Source organism: Ciconia boyciana, chromosome 22 (assembly GCF_034638445.1).
Source record: "Ciconia boyciana chromosome 22, ASM3463844v1, whole genome shotgun sequence".
Lineage (NCBI taxonomy): Eukaryota > Metazoa > Chordata > Aves > Ciconiiformes > Ciconiidae > Ciconia > Ciconia boyciana.
In genome coordinates, this window is record NC_132955.1 from 5,269,875 (window position 1) to 5,295,353 (window position 25,479).

At 61.3% G+C, this 25,479-nt stretch overlaps 3 protein-coding genes across 4 annotated transcripts; 1 reads left to right on the forward strand and 2 right to left on the reverse strand.

Moving 5' to 3' along the window:
- Positions 1 to 248: 248 nt before the first annotated feature.
- Positions 249 to 6,212, reverse strand: LOC140662326 (uncharacterized). Its single transcript, XM_072885667.1, has 5 exons — positions 6,121 to 6,212; positions 3,704 to 3,781; positions 3,415 to 3,563; positions 2,357 to 2,592; positions 249 to 2,244 (listed from the first exon to the last, which is right to left on the reverse strand). Exons 2-5 carry the CDS (start codon positions 3,735 to 3,737, stop codon positions 1,758 to 1,760), a joined length of 906 nt encoding a protein of 301 aa, XP_072741768.1. The 5' UTR covers positions 3,738 to 3,781; positions 6,121 to 6,212; the 3' UTR covers positions 249 to 1,757.
- Positions 5,086 to 20,403, forward strand: SMARCD2 (SWI/SNF related BAF chromatin remodeling complex subunit D2). Its single transcript, XM_072885663.1, has 13 exons — positions 5,086 to 5,342; positions 13,113 to 13,297; positions 15,509 to 15,551; positions 16,145 to 16,267; positions 16,390 to 16,509; positions 16,682 to 16,777; positions 17,870 to 17,971; positions 18,263 to 18,424; positions 18,699 to 18,796; positions 19,101 to 19,236; positions 19,365 to 19,487; positions 19,587 to 19,688; positions 19,793 to 20,403. The coding sequence occupies exons 1-13, from the start codon at positions 5,181 to 5,183 to the stop codon at positions 19,844 to 19,846; spliced, it is 1,506 nt and encodes a 501-aa protein (XP_072741764.1). The 5' UTR covers positions 5,086 to 5,180; the 3' UTR covers positions 19,847 to 20,403.
- PSMC5 (proteasome 26S subunit, ATPase 5) lies at positions 20,364 to 25,208 on the reverse strand. 2 transcript variants are annotated; one of them, XM_072885664.1, is made up of 12 exons: positions 25,066 to 25,208; positions 24,504 to 24,575; positions 23,984 to 24,053; positions 23,711 to 23,808; positions 23,260 to 23,316; positions 22,905 to 23,135; positions 22,545 to 22,671; positions 22,182 to 22,372; positions 21,982 to 22,080; positions 21,725 to 21,835; positions 21,564 to 21,650; positions 20,364 to 21,162 (listed from the first exon to the last, which is right to left on the reverse strand). In XM_072885664.1, exons 1-12 carry the CDS (start codon positions 25,102 to 25,104, stop codon positions 21,109 to 21,111), a joined length of 1,236 nt encoding a protein of 411 aa, XP_072741765.1. In that variant the 5' UTR covers positions 25,105 to 25,208; the 3' UTR covers positions 20,364 to 21,108. The 2 variants fall into 2 exon arrangements, with proteins under 2 accessions (XP_072741765.1, XP_072741767.1); XM_072885666.1 differs by lacking the exon at positions 21,564 to 21,650.
- Between the last annotated feature and the right edge of the window lie 271 nt (positions 25,209 to 25,479).

Genomic DNA, 25,479 nt, shown 5'->3' on the forward strand with positions numbered 1-25,479 from the left:
AGACAGCTCCGTGCACCCCAGTTCAGAGCCAGCACCCACATCCCCATGCCCGGGGATGCCCCAGGTAGCTCTGCCCCTACCCCTGCTCATTGGGTCTGATCTCCCATGGATCCAGTCCCCCCACACCAAGGGGCTGCGGGATTTTTAGGCCACCCCGTGATCAGCCATGGGGTCCTCCACACCACAGTGGGGCTGGGAGCGGCAGGAAGACCCCGTCCCCCTTGGGGTGCCCATTTTCACTTGCAACTTCAGCCGAAGAGCTGCGAAACTTCTACTTTATTACTCCTAATGGAATGCTAGAAGATAAAAAGCCTCCTTTGCATCCCTGTCTGCCAGATGGCAGGGGCATCACCTTCCCCATCACAGCACATCCTCCGCTGCTTCTTGCTCCCAGAAAATGAACTCAGATGGCAAGATGCAGGGATGCTCCATGGTCCGGCCCCTGGCTGGCACCCAACATACAGGGGGGGGGACAGGAGCACCCCACAGCACCACATATTTTCTGCCAGCAGCTTGCCAGGGGACTGCAGGCAGAGTTCTGCTGTTGTCCTGGTCCCCACATGTGCAGCCAGACCGGTCAAGTTGGGCACAGGCAGGCATCCTGCCACCCCAGGGCTGAGCACTTGTGTCCTGCCTGGCCAAAGAGCGGTGGTGGCAAAGAGGGAAGGGGGGATGCATCTGCATGGACAAGAGGGTCAGTGGCCACAAGATGACTATTCTGGTGATGGAAATGGAGCAGCAAGGGAGGAGAGGGGAAAAAAGGAGAGAAAAAGGATGCAAAGAGCAACAAAATGGAGTGGGTCAGCTGCAGCTGAGGGTCTCGGAGCCAGTGCTGGGGTGAAAGGAAAAGATACGGGCTGAGCCGAGCCCCAGAGGGGGGGCAAACCTCATCCCACCTTAGGTGGGCTCTACCTGCCCAGGTAGGAGCAGAGAAAGCCCCTGGGGCTTAGTGGTGGTACTCAAGGCTGCAAGGGCTGGGGGACAGCCCCAGGCAGGGGGGACGGGGACCGCGACAGGGCCAGGGCCGTGCCACCCAGCTCCGGTCCGTGCCCCCGGTCAGGGTGGGGGTGGCAGGGGGCGGAGGTCCATGGGTGCGCTGGTGGCAGGTGAGGTGTGAGCAGCGGCTGAAGCCCTTGGGGCAGAGCGGGCAGCAGTAGGGCCGCTCGTCCGTGTGCAGGCACTGGTGGATGACCAACTCGGAGCGTTGGATGAAGGCTTTGCCGCGGTGGGGCAGGGGAAGGGACGCTGGCCCAGGTGGGCTCAGCGATGCTTGGCCAGGTTGGAGCTGACGCTGAAGCGGTGCCCGCACTCAGGGCAGCCGCAAAAGCGCCGGTGGATGGTGAGGTCGGAGCGTTGCAGGAACCCCTTGCCGCAGTCCCCACACCGGTGCGGCCGCTCGCCCGAGTGGATGCGCCAGTGCTTGGTCAGGGCCGAGGGCTGCGTGAAGCCTTTGCCGCACTCGGCGCACGGGTAGCACTGGCAGCTCCCAGCTGGTGGAGGGGAAACCACAGCCACTGGCCTGCTTGCCCAGCCCATGGGCACCTCAGCCGGGCGGCCCTGGCAGCCGCCATGCCGTCTGCAAGCCACACAGGAGCCCTGGGGCCGGGCACCCTTGGTGCTCACCGGGGCACACTGGTGCCTGGCCAGGCCAGCGCCAAGGTGGACATGGCCACCCACGGGCCGGGCACTCGCAGGGGGCTCTGTGCTGGGGGAGGATGGGGAACACCGGCCCCGCGCGCCTCCCACAAGCCGGGCACTCACACAGGCTCCCCATGGGCCGGGACTGGAGGGCCAGCTCTGCCCACGGCAGGAGATGTCTGGCAGCCTCCACGCCAAGCAGGGTGGTGCGCGGCAAGGCAGAGAGCTCTTCGCTGTCTGGGCAGCTGTGGGGTGTCTCCTCCAGGACCCCGACGGCTCTTGGGGGGGCATCGTCCTGCCCACTGCAGCCTGCCTTGCACCCAGCCCGGAGGCCTCAGCCCGGCTCCTCCATCCAGGGTTTCACAGGGGCTGGGATGTCTCTGGCTGTTCTCACGGCTTCCCCATGAGCCGGTGTGCCGGGGGGCTGCTGAAGGGCTCTCCAGTGCCCCATCGGGGTCCTGCTGGCGTGTCAGGCTGGGTGCTGCTCCGAACTCTGGGGGACGCTCCCCTCGGGCACCCCCGAGAAGATGCCCCACACACCTGCCATCGCTGCACTGCCGTCCCGAGGAGGCATCTCTTCCGTCACCGTCCCAGTCCCGCTGCCCGCTGCAACAGCGAGAAACACATGGCTCAGGGGAAAGGAGGGACAAGAGGAAATCCACGGCAGCCTGCTGCCATGCCGGCTGCTCCAGGGCGTCCCTGCTCTGCCAGCCCTTACCTCTGCCTCTGGGGCCCTCTGCAGCCCTCCGGCACCGCCGGACTCTCCCTTCCTGCTTCCGCTCCTTCACCAGCTCCCGCAGCATCTTCACCTGGCTCCAGCCGATGGTTTGCAGGATGGCCTTCAGCTGCTTCCAGAAACCAGGCAGAGACGGCCCCAGGTACAAGGGGGTCGTTGCCAGACCCTGCGGCAGCTCCAGCTGCCCCCAGGGAGGCTCTGTGTCTGCATCTGCAAAGCTACAGAGGCGATGATGCTGGGAGAGAGATGCTAACAGAGCTCCTGCTGCTCCCCAGGTGGGTCATCCCTCCACAGGGCTGTCACCTCCCTGTCCCCAGCCACCAGCAGCTCTAAGATCACCAGGCTCAGAGCATGCTGGTGACAACAGGACTGTGGTACGGCCACAAGACAACACGTGACAGCAAACAGAGAAATATTTTTCCTTGCTTATCTCCACCATGAGCCCCAGGAGCTCAGAGGCAGCTCAGGACGGGGCAGACACTGTTGTTCCCTGAGCGTGGTATAACACATCTCTTCTGGGCACAACAGAGATGAGTTTTGGCAGAGATTTATTAACTTGCCCCAGCTCTGTGTGGGAGCCAGAGGTCCTGTAAGACACCCAGGCGTGCTGTGGGCTGTGAAAATGGCAGTACTGTCCTCTGAAATGCCCATGAGAGGCCGAGAACAGGCACAAAACAGGGATAATAACTGCCACCACATCCCTTCTGCCAGCCAACTCGCTGTGCAGCAAGCTTCAGCGCCTGGGGGGCTCAGCCAGGGCAGCTATCCGAGGCCAGCCAATGGCAATCTCTTCCGCTAGCAGAAAACAGAGCGGGGATTAGAAACACACAAGTTACAGATGTTTATACTCCCCAGCTACACCCCCATGAAAGGAAGCAGGAGATGAAAGATAAACCCTCCATGGGAGCCTCCTCTGCTTCAGTGTGAGATCAGCCCCCGCCTCAAGCTGGCAGCATTCCCCACAAAACCCCGAGACGATCCCCAGCTATGGGTACACTTCTCTGAGCATCTCGTCCTGGCTCCCCAAAGGTGATGCCTACCTGTGACACTGCGCTGAGGCTGGCCCCGGTCGCTCTCCTTGGTAGGACGGAGCTGGGACACGGTTGCGGTGGCTGGGCTGACCTGGTCCTGCAGGACTGGGAGTCGCGGTGACAAGGAGCGGGGTTTATACCCCAGCCTTGCCCAAAGCCTCAAGAAGGGATGTGACAGTCACTGCCATGGTCTGAAAGCACAGAGGCACAACAGGGCCCTTTGCTCAAGGAGCTCCAACTGGACGGGCAGGGCTGTGGGGCCAAAGCCCGGCCGGTGCCACCACCGTCGGGTCCTTACCCAGGGAGGTGACGGACTCGTAGCTGTCCTGCATCGCGCTGTGGGGCGTGCGGGGCCCCGCTCCCAGCCTCCCTGCACCTGCAAGGGAAGCGATCGTGGTTCAAACTGGTGCACCCCGCAGCGGGCTGCTCCACCCTGACCCACACCAGGCTCTACACTGGGCCCTGCTCATGCCCTTCCCCACACCAGGCCCTGCCCCTGCCCCAGGCCGCGTCCTGCCCCACCCGCCCCGCCCCGGCTCGCTGCGGGCAGGGTCCGGGCGGTCCCGGCACCGCCCCCAGGGCCTCCCCGCCCCGGGGCCGGCCCTGCTGTGATGTGCCGGCCGCTCGCCCCCGCCGGGCGCGGCCTCTGCCGCTGCCGCACCGGGCGGGGCGGGCTGGGCCGGGTCCCTCGGGGTCCCCCGGGGTCCCCCCGGCTCCGCCGCCTCAGGAGGCGCCGCCGGCGCCGGGCGGAGCGAGCGGCCGGGCCCGGCCCTGCGGCGCCCCCTGGCGGCCGCGCCGCGGAGCCAGCGCTGCCCCCGCGGGGCTCCCCCGGGTCCTGCCTCCCACCCGCCGCCCCACGTGTGCTCTCGCCTGCACACGCGTGTGCCAGCGCCCCCCGCGAACACGGACCCGCCCAGGCCCTCGCACCCACCCACCCGCACACGCGCGTGCATGCACACCCTTCACGTGCGAACGCGCGTGCCCTAACATCTGCGTTCCTGTGCAAGTGTGTACCTGTGCACGTGTGTGCTTTCACACCCACGCCTGCCCACGCACGTGCTGCTCGTGCAAACGTGCAGGCCTCCGTGCCTGCAAACGCAGACACCTCACGTGCACACGCACGTGCTTTCACACTCACGTCGGTAACCCCGTGTGCTGTCACACACGCATCTGCACCCGCAGGCACACCTTCACACCCCCACGCCTGCACACCCACGCACACGTGCATTCAGACCCGTGGGCGTGCGCACCTGCATGCCCGCACAGACAGGCGGACACACCCACCCTCGTGCCTGCACGCCCGCACACACAAATGCACGCGCACTGAACCCACGCGCGTGCGCACCCGCACGCCCCCATAAGCGCCTTCTCACACCCGTCGGCACGCCCGCACAGCCCCACGCACGCACCTCCGCCCCCACGGGCCCGCTGCACACGCAAGCACGCCCCCTTGCACGCCCGCTTGCGCACCCACCGGCCCGGGCACCTAGTGCGCGCGCGCGCCTCGGGGAGGCGGGGCTTTTCCGGGGGCGGAGCCTCTGCGCGGGAGGCGGGCCTTTACCGGGGGCGGAGCCTCTGCGCGGGAGGCGGGGCTTTTCCGGGGGCGGAGCCTCTGCGCGGGAGGCGGGGCTCTGCCGGGGGCGGGATCGCTGCGCGGGGGGCGGAGCGTGCCGGGGGAGGGGCCGGAGGCGCCGCGCGCTGACTCCGTCTCCGGGCGCCGCCGCCGCCGCTTCCGAGTAAACAGCGCGCGGGGCTGCCCCGCGCCGCCCCCTGCCATGGCCGGTCGCGGCGCCTTCCCGCTCAGCCCGCTGCCCCCTGCCGCCGCCCCGCCGCCCCCGGGGCCCGGCCCCGCCATCCTGCGGGGCCCCAGCCCGGCTCCCGCCGCCGCCGCCGCCCCGGGCTACCGCCCCATGGGCCCGGCCGCCGCGCAGTACCAGGTGAGGCGGCCTCGGGATGGGGGGGCGGAACGACGGCGTGAGGGGCGGTTGGGAGGGGAGGGGGCGGCGCGGAGGCCCCCTCAGGGCCCCGCCGTCCGGCCCGGAGCCGCCCGGGGGCGGAGGGCGCTGGGCCGGCCGTTGGGGCCTTCCCCGCGCCTCAGGGCCCGCGGCGGGCCGGGGCAGCGGCTGCCGGGCCTCCGCCAGCTCCCGAAATCACCCCGGGGTGTCCCTCACCCAGGAGCCCGGCCTCCACCAGTACCCCCGGCCTAAATCCCGGATAATTGTATTTTCCTGCCATTTTTAGTTAGGATGCCTCCACGCGCTCTGTCTTCCCGTGCTCTCGCTTTCCACCCTCCAAAGCCCCCGGTAAAAGTTACGGCAGTGTCGCCGAGCACACCCCCTCCGCCACAGCAGCCGCGGTCGGTGCCCGGCCGGCAGGAGCCGGCGTGCCTGACCCCGTTATCCGCTGGGATCCTGCCGGGGACCGGAGCGGAGGAAGCGTGAGCCGTGTCCGGCTCCGCAGCCATTTCCCATAGCACGGAGCTGCCTTGAAACCTGTTTATCTGCGTCTTCGGCAGAGGTGGAGGTAACCGTTGGGCGTCGTGGGTGGATATCTTCAAGAAGAAGCTTGGGAGATGGTGAAGTGGTGGACGAGGAGAGCAGGCGCTTGCTAATATTGAGGAAAGTAAATCTGAGCAGGGAGCAGCCCTCAAAAAGCAAAAGAAATCACTCATTTTCCAGCCTGAACATCTCTTATAAGAAGTATATTCTGACATACGCTCAGGTTGCCGCTTCCCCCATTCACCCGCAGCTTGTCGGTTCGCTCTTAGGCGCACGGTGATTATTTTGGTTATTAAGTTTCTGGTGTAAAGCACGATCTTCTAGGCAGGCTTGAAATGGAGGAACCCAGTTGTGCAACATGTTCTTATCCGCCGCTGATCACCTCCTCCAGAGCTGCCGCCTTATTTGCATGAATTAAAACTTGAGAAATAAATCAAGCCAAGGGAATTTCCAGCTTGTAAGCTTTATTATTACAAGATGAGAAAACAGCTTCCCCCTGTAGCCTTAAAAACACCAAAAAGTCCAGCACTGAAAAGTGAGATGGCGCAGCCAAGGCCAGTCTGAGCATGAATCGACGGTAACTCGACTCAGAGGTGTTTTGGGCCGAGCGGGCACTCAATCGTTTGCCCTGACCTTCTGTGCGGCAGGTTGCAAAATCCAGCCAGGAAGCTGGAGCCTTGCAGGAGCAGCCGGGAACCACTCACCGCTGCGGGTAAACAGGCTAACATATGCTTGCTTTTTCCCCCCGTTGCTGGCCATAACGCTGTGATGGTAGCAGGTGTTGGGAGCGCACGGCTGGCGTAGGGTGATGTACACCGAGTGTACGTCACCGCGGTATCTGGCACCGGCAAGCCAGTGCAGGAGTCGGCTGGGTCGGCGGGGCCAGTTGAGCCCCAGGGCTGGCGGCGAGTGCCGTGCCTCGCATCTGGCCATGAGCTGCATCTGGCTGGCAGCTCGCTGGCAGGGCTGCCTGCGTGGGGGGGGGGAGAGCGGGTATGATCCAGAGGGTCTGGCCTTTGTTTTGCAATTCCCAGGCTGAGGGAAGCAGCCCCTCGCCTCCCAGTGGCCATCCCTGCTGTACCCCGAGGACTTCTCTGCTCTGTTATGCCCTGGCTTAATGAAGGACTTCATTATTTGGGCGCTAGGAGACACAACAGCCCTCATCCATGCCAGCGAGTGCTTAGGGGCTCTTTAATCACTGGATTATTAAACGTATGCTCATCCTTTTGACATCCTTGCATGCCTGCTGGTTATTTACTGGTGGCTCAAGCAGGGAATTCAAGAAGACGACTCCCTTTGGGAGTCCCTTTTGGGACCAATTTGGGACCCTTTTGGGAGCTGATGTTTCCAGAGCAGCCAGGCACTGGTGCCATGCCCGGAGCAGGAAGGAGAGGGTTTTTTCCAGGAGGAGTATGATGAGCTGAGCTGTCCGGCTGCTTGGTGGTGGGTCTGCAGGCAGAGCCCCCATCCCGGTCCCTGTCCCTGTGCTGGTGGCAGCATGGATGCCGAGGCTGAGTCCCAGCCCCCAGCATCCAGGTTGTGCTGGCCGGTGAAATTTAGCGAGAAGGAGCCTTTCTTCTGTTTATTCAGGTGCTAGTTTTGGGCTTAGGAGAAGTTTTTCCTGAGTGACTGGATTGACGCTGTGGCAGGGACCGGGCTTGGCTCTGTGTGGTGGACATGGGACTGTGCAAAGCAATGCTCCAGCCTCGAAGTTACCCCATGCTGATGCTTTGCTGGTGCAGAGAGGTGGCAAAAAGCAGTGTTCGTTAGGTCCCCATTAAAAGGCTTTCCTTGGCACTTGCTGGCGAGAAGGAGCCTGGTTCCTGCGGGACAGGAGGGCTGCTGCAGTCCAAGCAGCTCCTAACCCTGAAAGCATCTGCGGCTCAGTGATCCCGTCCCTGGACAGGCAGCAGCGTGAAGTAAAGCAGAGTCGTGCTTCGCGGAGAAACCCGTGCAGGCAGCCGGGATGGAGAAGCCAGAGAAGTGTGGGTTGCTGGTATTGGAGCCAGGCGAAAGATAGGGTGGCCTGGACATGCCGGAGAGGGTATAGTGCGGCACGGGAGAGATCCACCTAATCTTGGGAGCAGAGGAAAACAGTGTTTCTGCTCATCGGGTGACTGGGGTTGGCTTGAAGGGGGCCTGGGGACAACAGCCAGTGCTGGAGCTGTACCAGAAAGCTGCACAGAAAGCTGTGATGCTGCTTGGGTTGGGGGACCCCACCCTTCCTAAGGGAGATGGTTTCTAAGGCAGGTTTCATCACAGACTGAGTCTCGAGTTAGTTTAAGTGATGATACAAAGCAGATGAACACTGTCCTCTTGGAGCAAGAGGGAGGAAGGCAACAATGGAGACCGTGGCACCCTTTGTTTCTCCTGGGGAAACGTGACAATGAAGTTCTGCTAGGTGGAAAACATCTCCAGACCTTGCTGTTGAAGGCCCTCACTCCATCTTCCTCCACAGGACCTTCTCAGGAGCTCTCAGAGCCATTCTCTGGGCAGTTTAGCACTTCAGCAGCACCAAAGGCAGTGTTTTATACCAGGCACTTATCTCCGCTCTTATTGTGTGTACCTCCGCTCTGTGTTAGAGGCTGCCAGATTTTCTCTTTCAAGCAGGAACCCAACACCTTTGTTCCTTGTTCCTGCTTGCATTAACACCTGTGTTATGATTTGAATCCCTGTGACCTTTCCTTTCTCTGACCTGTAACATCTGCAGCTTCAGATGGGAGGCTGCAGGCAGGCAGGTAGGTTTGTCTGGACCCAAACATCTCTGCTGTTGCTTGAAACGTTGCCAGCACGTATCCTAAATCTGCTCGGTGTCTTTGCCTGTTGCTTTGCCCTTCTCCCTTTAATTTACTACTTCCTCGTCTATGGTTTTTAGCTGAGAAGCGATCTGACTCCTGGAGCTCCTCCTGTATCAAAACACGGCAGGTCTTCCGAGCGTGAAACTGCTTGTGGTAGTTTGGGGGCTTGCTGGGAGCAAGGTGCTGCCCAAGAGCTTGCAGCATGCAATGGCATCTTGATAACAACACCACCTCCCGGATGAAGATCTCTGCCAGCACGAACCCAGGCTCTTGCTGGCACCCTCCCAAGAGGGATGTGCTCGCAGACAAGAACAAACAAAGAGGGGAAAAGCACTGTTTTGGGGTGTGCTGGGGGTGACTCGGTTGGTCCCGATCCATGCGAAGCCCCGGGTTGAGTGGTGGCTTTAGGCAGCTGAGCTCTCTTTGAGACCAGCCTGGTGTGGAGCTCAAATCCCATTTGAACAGGGTTTGCTTTTGCATCTGTCCTAATGGGAAGTGCTGCCGTCCAGGCTTGTGGGGAGGAACTTGCAGGAAGAGCTGTCGTCGCCTGGCATCTGTCCAGGGCTCTGCTCCCAAAGCCCCAGGCGAGGATGCATGTGGGCTCTCGCTCCCTGACTGTTAGTATGTACAAAGTTGGATCGTGCTTTTCTGGACAGAGCAAAATGGGACGTGTGTCGGGAAGAGCCTTTCCCCCCTCATTGGGAGCTGCAGGAAAAGAGCTGCGGTCTTGGAAGGAAGATGAAGAGGCGCTCAAGCTGTTTTCTGAAATGCTTTTCTTCAAGCTCGCTCTCCAGCCTGGCAGCTTCTTGCAGATCCATCCTGCGATTTCTTGCTCTCCTTGTTTCTCCTTTCTGCTACCAGCCTCCAATTTCTGGCCTGTCCTTCCTCAAGAAGGGGCCTTTGGCAGGCGGGGAGGCTCCTGTCATGCCAGCGAACGTCCATCAGGAAGCATTCCAGCCTCCCATTGGATTCAACTGAAGCTGACTCTCAACAGAGCTCCCCAAACGCAAGCGGCCTGTGCATTGACCTGGGATGAACCGCTAAACCGCAGCCAGCCCCATTCGTTCCTTCGGCTTTGGCAGGGAACAGAAACAAGCTGTTTTCTGTCCCGTTTCCAAACAGCTCTGCTCGCTCTCCGCAGGGAAGTCTGGATGTGGTCCAGCTCGTTCCTCGGAGCTGAGCTTGCGAGGTTTGCCCTTTGTCCGCCCCACTGGCAGGGGCAGTGGGGCAGGGAGGGGAGGACGAGGCACTACCCGGAGGGGATGGGGCAGCAGCGCTGCCCTGGGTGAAGAGGGGTGGACAGAGGGACAAGGGGTTCTCTTAGCCAGGAAGGAGCTAAGGAAGGTCTCCTTCGTTTGAGCCAGTCTAATAAAATTTCCTGAATTTAAGCCCCCTTGCATCCTGCTAATTGCCAGGGCTTCCGAAGGGGGCTGGTGGCTGGCTTCATCCCGCTGGGGCTGTAATGCTGCTTCGTGGCTTAGCCGGAGATTGAAGGCTGTGCCATGCTTGCATGAGTTGAGTCTTAGGAGCCTGCAGCCTTCGGGAAGCTGAGGCTCCCCCGGACAGGGATGCGGTCACTGATTGAACACAAGGCAGAGGCTTCTCCTGCTTTGCCAAGAGGCTTCTCCGTTAGCAATTTGCAAATCTTGATGGTAAACTGAGAGGAAAAAAACATCCGCGTGGAGGATTCTGCATTCCCTTTTTTTGCTCATCCAAGCGATCAAATGCAGGTCCCTGGTGGGCTGGAGCTCGCTCCCCCAGCAGCTTAACTGTGGCTGATCGTTCTCAGATGTTTGTGGAGGTGACATTAAAGCCTTAAGTATGACAGATCCGTTCATCCTTGCACTGGATCTCTCCCTGCTGACAGAGGTGTCTCCTCTTCTTGTAATCGAGCAGTCTGTGGCCCTTCGAAGAGCAGATGGACACACAGCAGACCTTGCACAAGATGCTATCGTTCATGTGGAGCTGTGAAAGACCCTCTCAACCAAGTCAGCCAGCCTCCAAATTTCTGATTTCAGCGATAGATCAGAAATGTGGCCCATGGAGTGGCAGAGGGAGGTAGGAGAGACCTCGGGGCATGGTGGTGGTGAGAGCTGCCCTGACCGAAGGACAGGAGCTGGTTGTGGCCACGTTGCCTCTTAGTCCAAGCAAGCCGCTGATAGCATTCCCCTGTCCACGTGCTTTGGGAAGGGGTTGTGTTGTTGTATGTTGTCACATAGGGAACCTGCCTGACCTCAGACCGGTTTCCCCATGGCACTGAACATGGTCTCTTGCGTGGGCTTGAGAAACACCCAGGGGCAAGGTTTTCCTCGAAAGCTGTCTGTCTTCTCCATGCTTCTGGTGGCTCTAGGGAGATACAGGTGACTGCGTGCAGCCTCGGCACTATGCAACTTTGTTGGGGCTCCCAAATTTATGATGAAAAGTTTCACAGCCTCTTCTCATGGCTTACCTGTTCTCCAGAAGCCCTCGCAGGTGAGTCAGCATGGTTATGGGAACAGAGGCCTCCTGTAGCCACACTGCACCGGCAAACAGTATTTACCCACTGCCTGTGTTTTTTAATTTTGCAAAGGGTGTGGATCTCAGGGCTGCCTCTCCTCCTGGTCCTGCCATGGAGGATTTCTCGATAAAAATGGAGAAACTGGGTTCTTGCCTTGTGATTTTTGGCAAAAGAGGAGGTGCTGCTGGCCACGGTCGGCTCTTAGCAATGCCGGTGCAGTCCCACTTGTTACAAGGAGTTGTGCAAATGTGGCCGATCAAAAGGAGAGAAACATCTGGGGACTGTTAGGAGGAAGAAACAGGCTTCTGCCTTGTAGCAAGGGCAGGTTAGTGAGCCCAGGCTCTGGAGCTGCTGCTTCAAAGGAAGGCTGAGCAAAGGTGGAGGCAGCATTTGGTTGTGTAACGGGCTCTGCCCACGCTTCATGTGCGTGTTTTTGAACTTCCATGTGTGGCACTAATCCCGTGGCCTGCTGCTGCTTGACGTCCCAGCTGCAATACACTTCTCAATGCAGCGGTTGGTATCTTTTCGGGATCTCCTGCTTGCAGAGACGCCCATGGCCCGTGGCCTCGGGCTCCGAAGCAGGCGCAACTTGAGCTCTTGGTTTTGTGTTTACCAGCTCTTTGGGGAGGAGGTGATTGGGTTTTGACTCCAGCCACCTCCCCGCTGCAGCTCTGAGCCTGCCCATAAAAGCTGCGGAGGACAGGCAGGCTGCCGGCGGTGGTCTTGTGCTCCCAGCCCTCCTGCACCCAGGGTTTGCACTGAAATTAATGCCTGTATGCAGATTAAACTCATCAGCTCGCGGTGTTGCCTTGCAGGGCTCCTTTGGGATAATGAGGTGGCTTCGTTAGCTCTCTTCCATGGCACGGCTGTGTGCCCCGGCAGGGCGGTGGGAGGGGAGCCATGGGGGATGTCCTGGCACATTGAGGAGCCTGCAGGAGGAGAGAAATATTGCTCTGCTGGCTTGGTGGCTCTCCCAGCCTTGCATCTTGGCAGTGGGGAGCTCAAAAATCAAAGGATCCTGGGAGGCTGTTGGCTCAGACTGCCGGTGAAGCAGGCTGGAGCATGTAGGGACGGCCGGCGGGTTGTGGGGTGCTGTGACCGTTTGTTGAGGGCCCCGGGGCGATGTGGGGGGTATAGACCTGGTGGCACCTGCAAGTCGGCAGTGCAGGTGCTGGCTTGCCAAGCTGCTCTGCTCCAGGGGATGGGGAGAGGCTGTGAGTGCTGCCCTGGGTCGGGATCCCTTGCAGGAATGGTTAGGTATCACGTCGTGGCTCGTAAATGCCCTTTCTGGGTCCCTGGAGGGGGAAGGACAGCGGCGGGAGCTGGCGTGCTGGTAGGGGGTGAGCTCTTGCCTCCATCTCCTGCGCACAGGAGCTTGACTGCCTGCCTGCCGGCCTCATGACCAGTGCCGTTAGGAAGTGGGATTGCCCCGCTCCCCTCCTGGGCATTGCATCTGCCAGCACTGGCGCTTTCCCCAGAGGAACCAACCCATGGCACAACCCATGCCACAGCCCCTGATGTCCCCAGGGTGAAGGCTTTGCAGGCAACGACCCTCGTGATGCGGTCTCGCACAGCTCCAGGTCTGATGTCTCCTGCTGCGTGGCAGTGGCTCAGGGCCATGCACAGCTTCGGCTCTGTGCCGGCTGGCAGGCCGGGCTTCCCCTGCGGTCAGTGGCTTCTGCTCGTCCTGGTTCTGCTTTCCCGTCACTCTTCCTGTAAAGAAGGCTGCAGCTTCCGATGTCCTTCCCTCCTCCCTGCCCTGTCCCTCGCCCACACCTCGGAGCAGGGAACAGCCTCAGAAATCTCTCTGGGGGAAGAAGCGAGAGGGCGGATGGCATCCGCTGGTCCCCGGCAAATGTCAGGCCCCCTCACAGGGCAGAGTTTAATGCACACTCTTCCTCTCTTCCCCGCTAGCGTCCTGGGATGCCACCGGGCAGCCGGATGCCCATGGCAGGGCTGCAGGTGGGACCACCGGGAGCCCCCCCCTACGGAGCAGCCTCCCCAATGAGACCAGGCCTGCCACAGTCGATGATGGACCCCTTCAGGAAGCGCCTGCTGACTCCCCAGGCACAGCCGCCACTGGCCACCCAGAGGAGAGGGTAAGGGGTTGGCACCCTCCTGTGCCGGGACAGACACCTGCAGCAGGCTGAAGGGGGTTGGTTTGACCTGCTGGGTCCCAGTTGCACTTCACTGCACAAACCCGCAGCTCCCTGCCCTGCTGCAGAGGGGCGAGCTGCCCGCAGTGGGGCGGGAGCTGGCACGGCTTGTCTGCAGACACCCCCCGGCTGGCACCGCCAGCAGTGGGACACCTGCCAGAGCTCGGGGCTGGCATGTTTTGCAATGACAGAAGGGTAGAGATCACTCAGCTTGCAGCTTCCCTGTGCTCTGATCTCCACGCCAGTAACCGAAAAGCCTTGCTGCATGTGTTTGTGCTCGCCAGAGGCCCCAGCACCAGCTCCTCGGGGTCTTTCCCCTTCTCGCAGGGGTTCGTGCTGGCTCTAGCAGGCACAGACATGGGTGGAAACAGGGGATGGGGGTGGCAGGTTGCAGAGACGCTCCCCGGAGCTGTGGTCTCGGTAGGACTGTTCATTTGGGCTGGTCTCAGCAAGCCACAGGCGAGGCTCTGCCAGCAGCTCCTCACTTGTTTACAATGCTGCTAATCCCTTTGCTCCATTTCTGTTTTCCGTGAGGGCTTCTTGATTACTAGAGACTGTTTCTCACAGCAGGGTCCCTTGGTCCTAATGGATACTCAGGTCCCATTCCCTGCCCTGGCTGTGTGGCAGGGCTGGTGGCCGACAGCATGGTTGGCTCTGTGATTCCCTCCGCAGGGAGTCGCAGGCTCTGCAGAGCGGCTGCGCATCCCTTCGGTGCTCCAGAGCAAGCCGGGGATTAAGGACAAGGACGTCAGCGGCCAGATGAGGCTGCGGCTCCGTTCCCGGGGGCTGGGTGCGTGGGATCAGCCATGCTCAGCTGGTCGAGCATCCTCGCTCCTGACCAGCTGTGGATCAGGGGATCAGGACCTGCCAGCTGCTTATGGGGTGGCCAAACCCTGCAGGGCAGGAAGCATTTCATGCAGCAAGAAGAGCTCAAAGAAGTGCTTGGACCCCTCTCTTAGCTGGGGCTGCCCTCCCGACGTGTCCTCCTGCACAAGCAGCCGTGGGGCAGCCAGTGTACCTTGGACACCTCGTGATGGCAGCACGAACGCCCACGTTTGCTGCCCTGCTGCTTCACATGCTGCCAAGGGAAAGAGACTTCCCTTTGCCTGCTGGACTCTGCCCCATCTCTTAGTCACAAGTGCAGCAGAATGGCAGGAGAGCATTTCCCTGTGTATCCAGGCGCTGAGCGTGAATTTGACGGGGTATCGGGGTGGGCTCAGGCTGATGGGGGCTGGGAGCCTGCAGGATGTGGGAGGGGAGGAGAGCCCAGGGCCCTGTGGTCTGACAGGGTACTACAAGCTTTGAGAGAGCCAAAATGGCTCTGAGCAAGGCTGCAGCCGTGCTGTGGCTCTAGAGGCCACTCTGCTTCCTCTGCCCACGATGATTTCTGCCCTGCTGTGACAAAGCTGATTTGTTTTAAGCTGTTTTTAAGCAAGCTCCTGGAACTGGGCTTTTGGTTTGTAGCATCGGGAGAGTGGGACAGCCATTTCCAGAGAGAAAACTCAGGAACGCTGTCCTGTAGATGGGAGCGTGCCTGCAGCCACAGCTTTGCCTTATAGCACCTTCTCCTTGCTCCTGCCACGCAGCACCTTTAGCAAGCAGCAGCAGCAAAGCAAACTGAAACCAGGGACTGGATTTCCTTCCCTGGTGGTGGGCTCTAGACATCCACCGCCTTCCCCCCTGGAGTCATCTTGGCTTGCCCACAGGGTTATAATTTCTTACTCATTTGCTTTCCAGCATTAATCCAAGGGCTTGAGCTCTAGATGCTCTTACAGCCTTTCTTTGCTCCCCTCCTGCAAGTCCAAAGTCCCTGTCACACAGAGCAGCCCTGAAAGAGGCCTGCTCCCCCAGACCTGTTCACTGCAGCGGGAGCCTCAACACCTGGCTCAGACTGAGCCATCCACGTGGCACGTAGCTGGCACTGCCACTGTGACTCCCCTCCCCGGAGCCTGGCCCCATTCGTGGCCTGGATAGGGCCAGAAGAGCCACTGGGCTCCTGGCGTACGAGCAGATCTTGGTGTTGTCCCTGGAGACCCACTGCTGCCCAAGCATGGGACATGCAGCAGCTTCCCACCGGGCAGGCAACAAGGTGTCCTGCAAGAGCTTCCAGTGTAATGTTTTGTTGGGTTTTTTGTCTGTCTGTGCTTTTTGCAGGGTGAAAAGGAGGAAGATGGCTGACAAGGTCCTGCCACAGAGGGTGAGTGCCACCTTGGTGCGTGGGGAAGGAGCTGAGCTGGAGGGAGGTGGTGCCTCCATGCTGCCTTCCCAGGGCAGCCAGGGTGATGAGGTCCCCACAAGGAGGAGGATCTTACTGAGCTGCCTACTGCCTGCTGGGCACTTCTGCTTGGTCCCAAACCAACGTGGAAGACTTCTGTCTCTTCCTCTGGGGTGGCAGGAGAGGTTTGGGGTGTGGATAAATCAGACAAGCAGGACTTTGAGCAAGCAAGGAGCAGCAATGGCATGGGGTGGAGACCCCAGGAGGACCCTAAGCCTCTCCTGGGGCTCCCTCTTGACAGTCCAGGGTTACATTACCTGGCTGTGACACTGGGCAGGCTGCTGGGCACAGTGGCAGGCTCCAAACTGAGGTCTGCAGTACAGCTCTGTGATTTGGGGAGAGCTTTTCAGGGCTGTAGTCCTCATTTAAAATGACAAGTTGGTGCTGTCGTGCTGGACTCGTCACTTGGTGACTCCTTGGCGTGTCAGCCCAGCACCGGTAGCATTGCTGGGGCTGGTGTGGGGGGACACAATCCCATCCCAGCACGCAAGGGACTGATGGTTTCTGTTTGACAGATCCGGGAACTGGTCCCAGAATCCCAGGCCTACATGGACCTCCTTGCCTTTGAGCGCAAGTTGGACCAAACCATTGCTCGGAAGAGGATGGAGATTCAGGAGGCCATTAAGAAACCACTGACGGTGCGTGGCAGCCCTGGCTGGCCGGAGTGCGAGCAGCTGGGTGGGGTGGGGGCATACGAGTGGGTGCTGCCAGACACCCTCTCGCTCCAAGCATCCCCCCTCTCCGGTTTCCTATTCCACAGCAAAAGCGGAAGCTGAGGATTTACATCTCCAACACTTTCACCCCAGCCAAAGAAGAAGGGGAGGGTGGTGATCGTGTGGCCTCCTGGGAGCTACGTGTGGAGGGCAAACTGCTGGAGGACGTAAGGACACGGGCAGGGATGAACTGGTTGTGGGAGGAGCGCTGGTGCTCTGCTAAGAGCTGGGCTGGGGTGGATATGGCCCTCTGCTCGCTGGGTGCTGGAGGTGGTGTTTGGGCTGGGGCTCTCCATGGCCACTGGTGTCAGGCCAAGCCTCTCCTGCTCTGTTTTGCAGCCAAGCAAGCAGAAGAGGAAGTTCTCCTCCTTTTTCAAGAGCCTCGTCATCGAGTTGGACAAAGAGCTGTACGGGCCAGACAACCATCTGGTGGAGGTGAGATGGGAGGCTCCTGGCCATGCTGCGGGGCTGGCTCCGCACCCCAGGCAGGGTGGGGAGAGCTGTTATCCCCAGCGGGCGATGGGAGGTGGTCCTGCCACGTACCCTGTGGGTGCTCAGCTCCCCGGCCCCACGCCTGTCTCACTGGAAAAAGGGTTTGAGCAAGTGCTTTTGGATGCCAGGGAGCAGTGCTGAGCCCTCCCCAGGGACCACGCTGCTGTGCTTTCCAGGCTCAAGTTCACAGCTGCGTTTTCTTCCCTGGTACTGGCTGGTGGCTGGCGTGACAGCTCCTGGCAGCAACTGCTGCCCACTCGGCTCTTAACCCCCCTCGTGCCCCCAAGTACGTGGCTAGAGCCGAGAGGTGTGGGGCTGCAGTGAGGTTGTGGCTCTGAGAGGTGGCTTGGGCAGCGCTGGGTCCCACAGATTTGCAAAAGTGAGGCCCAACACAGATGGTGGTGCCACAGAAAGGCTCATCTGTACGTCCCAGCACCAGGTGGGAAGAGTCTGCGCTGTTGCCTCCTAGCCCACTGTCTGGCTGCAAGGTCCTTGGGGAGATTAAGCACTGCCTGTGAGTGGGATCAGGCCTTTTTTGGGTTCTCCTGCCTGGAGCAGCTTTCCCTGCACCCAGCTCACGCTTTTCCCCCCGGGAAATGCTTATTTCTGTGGTGGTGCCTGCTGTGGTGGGGGTGAATCCCCTTCATGCATGGGGTGGTTTGTGAGAGCAGCTCTGCGCATCCCCTGTGGTGGCTGAGGCAGGATTGATCCTGCATTGACTCCAGGAGCTGTTTGAGCCCTTGACATCGAGTGCTTAGGGCTGTAACTCCCCCAGCCCATCCAAACTCCCATCCACCTCTGGGCTGGAGCACATCAAGCTGTATCCGTTGGACCAGATGGGCTCTCGGCTGAAGCTCACTGGGGTCAGACTCCCAGGGACTGCCAGGGGTGGGATCCAGGCTGTCTGCCTCTGCTAGACCCATGCGCAGAGCCTGAGCACTGGCACTCTCTGCTCCTGGCTGCCGACACAAAGCCTGTTAGCGGGTGGCTTGTCATTGTCCTGGAGTTGACCGGTGTCCCCTTGGTCTCTCCTAGTGGCACCGGCTGCCCACAACCCAGGAGACTGATGGCTTCCAAGTGAAGCGTCCTGGCGATGTCAATGTGAAATGCACTCTGCTGCTCATGCTGGATCACCAGGTAGGGCCCCTGAGGCTTTGCGGGTGCTGGCCATGCCCTGCTGCCCTTCCTCCAGCATGGCTCATCTGTGCGGGGAGGTCCCGCAGGGGCAAATGGGCCTGGGCTGGGGCAGAGCCTAATATGAAGCTGTTGGGGGGCTGTGGGGATGGAAAGGAGCACAGACTGCTCCAGGCACAGACCTTGCAGCCTGCAGCGACACCAGTGTGGGACGCAAGGGCTGTGTGGGGCAGCGTGCCCACAGGAGGGGCCCTTCCAAGTGCCAGACCCCCTTCATCCTGCCTGTCCCTGCAGCCACCACAGTACAAACTGGACCCTCGCCTGGCTCGCCTGCTTGGGGTGCACACCCAGACCCGCGCCAGCATCATGCAGGCGCTCTGGCTCTACATCAAGCACAACAAGCTCCAGGACAGTCACGAGAAGGAGTACATCAACTGCAACCGCTACTTCCGCCAGGTCAGCCCTCGCCCTACGGCACCAGCACGCTTTGCTGGGAGGAGAGCATCCTTCCCATCTCCAGTAAGGCCAGAAAAAGCATCTTTTCTGGCTCAAAACAGACACTCCAGACTGCCTGGTGTCAATTTATGCCCTTTCCCCAGGGGCTTGCATCCATCAGCTTGCCATGCACAAACCAGAGCTGGGCAAGTCCCCTCCTTCTGCCTGGCCCTTTCCATGGTGGGTGGAAGGAGCCCCTGCCATGGACAGCAAACGCTCTGCTTTGCCCCTCCAGATCTTTAACTGCATCCGCATGCGCTTCTCTGAGATCCCCATGAAGCTGGCGGGGCTCCTGCAGCACCCAGATCCCATCATCATCAACCACACCATCAGGTAGGGGTGGAGGGTGTGCTGGGCAGCATTCCCTGGGGGCTGGTGGGCTCTGGGGGGTGGAGGGGCAGGGTACCTCCCCAGCAGGGTGCAGGAGGGGAGGGCAGTACCTGCAGGGGCTACGAGGCCTCCAGCCCAAAGCAGAGGTGAGCACAAGTCACTTGGGAGGGGAAGAATCAGCCAAACAAATTTGGGGGCTTCTTGGGGCAGTCAGTGGGGTACTCGTGTTGCTGTCAGGGGAGTCGATCCACCCCGACGGCAGGGTGGAGGCTGAGGAAGTCCCCCTTAACACCCGGTTTCCTCCCAGCGTGGACCCCAATGACCAGAAGAAGACGGCCTGCTACGACATCGATGTGGAGGTGGATGATCCCCTGAAAGCTCAGATGAGCAACTTCCTGGCTTCCACCACCAACCAGCAGGAGATCGCCTCCCTGGATGCCAAGGTGCGGGGACCCAGCGGGGGCTCAGCCAGGGTGACACTTCAAGGCTGCACCAGAGCTGGGGGGAGCTTGGTGCCCTGTTCTGGGGAGGGGGGGACACAGCTGCCTCTCACCCCTTGACATCTCCCTAGATACACGAGACCATCGAATCCATCAACCAGCTGAAGACGCAACGCGATTTCATGCTGAGCTTCAGCAATAACCCGCAGGATTTCATCCAGGAATGGATCAAATCCCAGAGGAGGGACCTCAAGGTAAAGCCCTGGGGCTGGGCAGGGTGAGGGGCTGGGGGAGGGTGGGGTCCGGCCCTGGCGCTCACCCTGTGTCCCCGTCCCCCCCCGTGTTTTGCTCAGATCATAACAGACGTGATTGGGAACCCTGAGGAAGAGCGGCGAGCCGAGTTCTACCAGCAGCCCTGGGCGCAGGAGGCTGTGGGCAGACACATCTTCGCCAAGGTGGGCTGCATGCCGTGCCGGTGGGGCGCTGCAGCGGGTGGGTGGCAGCGGGGGGGCCCTGGGGCAGCTCGCTCTCCCTGCCTGACTGCCCTCGTCTCCTCCAGGTCCAGCAGCGTCGGCAGGAACTGGAACAAGTGCTCGGGATCCGCCTCACCTAAGGGGCTGGCGGGGGCTCGGGAGCTGCTTCTCCTCTCCCTGCTGCCTGAGCCTGACGGTACTTCTTACTGGAATCAAATACAGCACTTGCACAAACCCTACGTGCCTGGAGGGATTCGGAGCCACTAGCACCCCTGGGCTCCCCTCGGCCAGGAAGCTCTAGCCACAGGGAGAGCACAGCGGAGGGTCCCCCGGTTCCCCCCAAAGCCCTGCTGCAGCCCTTCTGCCGCATTAACGCGTCCTGCTTTTGCATCATGCCGTTCGCCTCTTCCCCGTAGCACTGAACGCAGCCCTCCTGCTTGCTCCCCTCCTCTGGCCAAAAGCCCTCCTGGAGTTGCTGCCCAGCAGGGAAAAAGCTGCCCGAGCCGACTGGGAGGCCCTGCCAGCCGCTGCCTGCCCTGCCAGCCCTCCCTGAGCCCAGCCGCCGCGAAGGCAGGCCTGGCCCTGCCTCTCTTCAACCAAAGTTTTGTCATTCCAAATGCCAGCCCCCCTGCCGCTGGTGCCCGACGTTTTGCACTATTTTTGTGAACAGGTTTTATAAAAAAGGAAGCGTTTTGTACAGTGGGTTTGTATTTGATTAATATATTGAGTTCCTCTTACTGCACTCATTGCCTCAATCTATGCAGTGGTTCGTGGTGTTCTCAGAGGGCTGGCTCGGCCCAAGCTGTTCTTTTTATACATAACCAAGTTTTTTAGCGTTAAGTTTTTGACAATCAGTTGATTACTCCACCCCCCCCTGCTGTTTTACATAATTAGCGACTTGTCTTGTGAGCGATAGGGGGTCTCAAAGGGGCAGAGGGGGTAGCTCTGCCCCCAGGAGCCTGGGGGCAGCGGGGTCACCGGGGCTCTGAGCGTGCCGCACCAGGCAGCAGGGCACTGAGAGAACTGGAGATGCGGGGGAGCGAGGGGACCACAGTGCTGGGCTGAGGGGACTGTGCCCCCACCCGCCAGACCCCCTGAAGTGCCTTAACCCCGCTGGCCCCCTGCCTGCACACTCCTAGTGGTGCAGGCAGTCGCAGGCAGAGGGGAGGGGGGCGTTTACATATTCCCAGGGTGTTCGGCTCAGGGGTGCCTGCTCTGCCTCTTGTGTAACCATTTTTTGTCTATTTTGGATATTTTCTAATAAAACCAGTTAGCAGCAGCTCTGTGTGTGTGCATGCTGGAGTCCTACAGCCCCCCCCTTTCCCCACATCGGGGCACAGGCGTAGCCATAGCAGCACTTTATTAGAGACAGCGCAGCCAAGGAGCAGCCCCAGCCTCACCGTTACTTCCACAGCTTCTTGATGGACATGTTCTTCTCACTGTCCTTCTGCATCACCTGCACAGGGAGGAGGGGACAGTTTGTTCTCAGCATGCAGGCCCCCTCCTGCTCCCCCCATGTGGGTGCTAATAACCCCAAAAACCACCCCCACACAGGGAAGGGGCTTCAGCCCCACACAGGGAAGGCGCTGCAGGCTCCATCTCCATCCAGGCTCTGGCTGTGCACCACAGCCCCAGGAAAGGTCTCCACCACCTCCCCAGCCTCTTCCGTGTCACTGACAGCTTAAGCACTTGGGGACAACCACCTTAATGCTGTTGTTTGGCCCCAGAGCTGATCTCCTTCAAACTTCACAGCTCCCTGCAGATGCTACCCAGGACAGCTTGTGCCCCACCGACAGCTCCCCGTTCTGAGAGGAACCCGCCAGCAGCCCCCCCCTTTGCCTCCCCCACAGCACTTACCTTGGCAACAGCCATTTCAAAGTCTTCCTGTGTGACATGCACCCGCCTCTCCCTCAGCGCGTACATGCCAGCTTCTGTGCACACCCCCTGCGAGGGACAGAGATGTCACCCACCGCTCCCCCTCCGCCAGCCCCGGTGCCACCGCAGTGCCCCCAGCTCACCTTCACTTCCGCGCCCGACGCCCCTGGCATCAGCTCCGCGATCTTCCGCAGGTTGATGCCCCGTGTCAGGTTCATTTTCCGGGAGTGGATCTTGAGGATGTCCAGGCGGGCCTGGAGGAGAGCAGCGGCAAAACGAGGGTTGGAGCCACAGGAATCGCTCCTGGAGAGGGCTGGGGACAACGCGCTTCCCTCAGGGAGGACCAGGACAGCAGGGGACTGAGGGAGAGCTGGGGCCCGCTGTGGGGCACCCCACCTACCTCCTCGTTGGGAGGGGGGAACTCGATCTTCCTGTCGATGCGGCCAGGGCGCAGCAGAGCCGAGTCCAGGATATCAATCCGGTTCGTGGCCATGATCACCTGCGCAGGGAGAACAACTGTCACTGTTGTGGGCATCCCGCTGCCACCACAGGGCCAGCAGGACACCGACCCGTCCCCAGGCAGGGACGGCACCCTCCTACCTTGATGTTTTTGGTGGCCTCAAAGCCATCGAGCTGGTTGAGAAGCTCCAGCATCGTGCGCTGCACCTCGCTGTCCCCACCAGAGCCCCCCTCCAGGCGGGAGGAGCCGATGGAGTCGATCTCGTCCATGAAGATGATGGAGGGAGCATGCTCCCGGGCCATCACAAACAGCTCCCGCACCATGCGGGCACCTGCGGGGAGCAGAGAGGGCTGAGCCCCGGCACCACGCACAGCTCAGCACAGCCACAGGGCTTCCATCTGCCCTGGACACCACGCGAGAGCCCTGTCCCGAGGCCACCCAGCACCACGAGAGCCCTCGCTGGGGCTCCAGCACAAGCAGCCACCTCCCCCACGCCCTTTTACCTTCACCGATGAACTTCTGCACCAGCTCAGAGCCCGAGACACGGATGAAGGTGCAGTCGGTGTGGTGGGCCACAGCCCTGGCCAGCAAGGTCTTGCCAGTGCCGGGGGGTCCGTAGAGCAGCACACCCTGCAATGGCCACGTGGAGACCTCAGCACCGCTGCCGGGCCGGGCTCAGCACCCCCATCCATGCCCACACAGGCAGCCACACCCCAGGATAGCTGCTGGCAGCTTCACTCCTACCCCCGAGGCGGACAGGAGACACAGGGACCACCCCAGGGGTGACGCAGGCAGCATCACAGTGGCACCGCAGCACCCCCGAACACTGACCCCCACCCCAGGCCCACAGCAGCAACACTTGCCTTGGGCTGGGCAATCCCCAGCGCCTCAAAAAGCTCAGGGTGCTTGACCGGCAGCTCGATCACTTCCTTGATTTCCTTTATCTGCTTGTCCAAGCCCCCGATCATCTCGTAAGTGGAATCCGGAACCTTCTCCACCATCATCAATGACACGAGAGGATCCACTTTGTTGGGCAGGATCTTATGCAGCGTGTAGCTGTCGTTGCGCAAGGCCACACGGCAGTTCGGGGTCACCTGCAGCGAGAGCAGAGGGGAGCTCAGCATCCCTGCGGCATGGAAGCGGGCAGGCAGGGGCAGGCAGTGCCATGCTGCCTGGAGGAAGCGGTCGCGTCCCCTCCCACAGCCCCAGGACACTCACGTCGTTAATGTCGATGTTCTTGTCCACGTCCACCACAAACTTCCCCTCCGGGTGCACCTGGAAGGCAGCAGTTGCCATGGTGAGAGTTATTTCTCTGAGAAGTCCCTTGTCGTGTGCCCGATATCCACACCGGCTGCTCGGAGCAGGAGGAAGGAGCTAGAGAGCTCGGCCACCGCCAAACACCCTGCAGCCCCTCCTGCCCCCAGGAAGCCCTAAGCCAGGTGCCTGCCACCTGCCTGGGGAAGGTTTGGGCCCAGGAAAGCGGCTGCAACACGCTCCTCTGGAGAAAAAGCTCTCACTTCACGTCTTTTAGTTGTTACATCCCTCCAGAGCTCGTGCTCACACTTGCCCCAAACCCTGCGGGGTCAAAGGGAGGGTCTGTCTGACCCCACCCCACTCACCCCTGCTCTGCCCCAGCCCCGGTCACCCTCGGGACAGCTCAGCCTCGTACCTTGACGAGCACTTTCTTCTTGTCCATGGCTCTCACCACTTCTCCCACATAGGAGCCCTGCTCCTGCAGCAGCTGCAGCTCCTCCCGCAGCAGGCGCACTGCAGAGAAGGAGACGTCAGCACCAGCCACCAGCACCCACGCCCCAACCCCCTGCCCGTGACGGAGGGGCAGCACTCGCCACGGTGGCCAGCAGCCGGCCAGGAGTCGCCAGCCCTGCAGGTAGGAGCAGCCACAGAGCCCCGGGCGAGGAAGATGAGAGGAGCTGAGCTATACCTTTAGCATTCAACTCATTTCTCTGTGCTTGCAGGCGCCGCAGATTCTGGCTCTTCTCGTTCACGATGAGCTGTTTGGAGAAAAGTTTTGCTGAGTCCTCCACGTCCCATGCAGCGCTCACATCAAGCAAGCGTGGGCACCAGCACAACGGCCTCTGTGTCGGGACAGGCACCTGGAGGGGCACAGCCCTTCCCAGCAGGACATGGCCAGCCAAACCCCACTGCCAAGGGCTGGGCAACACCTCGCACACACACAGCAGTGCTGTCGGCTCATAGGACTGAGACTCATCTCGTACACCCGCACCACTCAAAATTTGGGTCCTGCTTGTAGACACCACCCTGGGGCGCTGCTTCCTCCTCGCACATCAGAACAGGACACCCGCAGCACAGAAAAGGCTGTGGGCGCTCTCGAGGCAAGCACAGGCTCAGGGACACGGCCACGCAGTCCCGGCTAGAACCACAGCGATGCCGTCCTGGGGCAGGCCGGCTGGGCGTCTCCTGTGCAGCCAGGACTGGCTCACCTGCAGCTCCTCGATCTTGGACAGGTAGTACTGCCGGAGCCCCGTGCCACCTTTCCCATCGTCCATCTCCATCTGCAAGAGAGCAGAGCTCAGCAGCACCGGCCTTAGCCCCAAGGGCCTCCCATTCCACCCAGGGCCTCAAAAACCATCTCTACTCCCGGTCAGTCTCTGTGCTGACCCTCTGGTCACTCTTTCCTCCTCCGACCTCCTGGGCCTGGGGTCAGGCCCTGGGTCCCCGCTCTCCGTCCCACCCACCTTCCGTCTCCCCGGGCCGGGGCCCGACAACGGCCCCAAAGCGCCTGTTCCCCCCGGGTCTCACCGTTCCCACCCGCACGCCCCTTCCCCCTCCGCCCTACCCCCCCCGCACCCCCAAGGCCTGCCCCAGGCCCCGGTCGGCCCCCACCCCCTCGGGGACGCTGAGGCGAGACCCGCCGAGTCACGGCGCCCGCCAGGCCCCGACCAGATCCGGTCCCAGCAGAGCCCCGCGGCGGCACGGCGCGACCCCAGCAACCCCCCGGGGGGCGGCCGCACCCCGCTCCGGCCCGGCCCGGCCCGCCCGCACCTGCTCGGGCCCGTCCACCGCCATCTTCTCCGCCGGCATCGGGACGCCGGTACCACTCCTGCCGGCACTAAAGATGGCCGCCGCCCTCCTTCCGCTGCCCGCCCCCCGTGCCGGGCGTGATGGCGTCACTTCCTCTCCCCGCCGCGACACAGGCGCCGAGCACGCTCTCGCCCCTAGCCGCGGAGGGCGCATGCGCAATGCGGCGCCGGCGGGGGTCAAGTGCGCATGTGCGGCAGGGGCTCGCTCGGGTCGGGGCCTTGCCGCCATGTTGGCACGGTCAAAGGTGATTTCTCCGTATCGCGAAGCACCAGAGGTGCAAGCGCAGGCCGCAGGCGCGCCGCCGAGGGGACTCGTTATCGTTCCCCCTTCTTCCGCCCGCGGCAGCCCGCCTCGACCCGGCGGCAGGGACGCGCC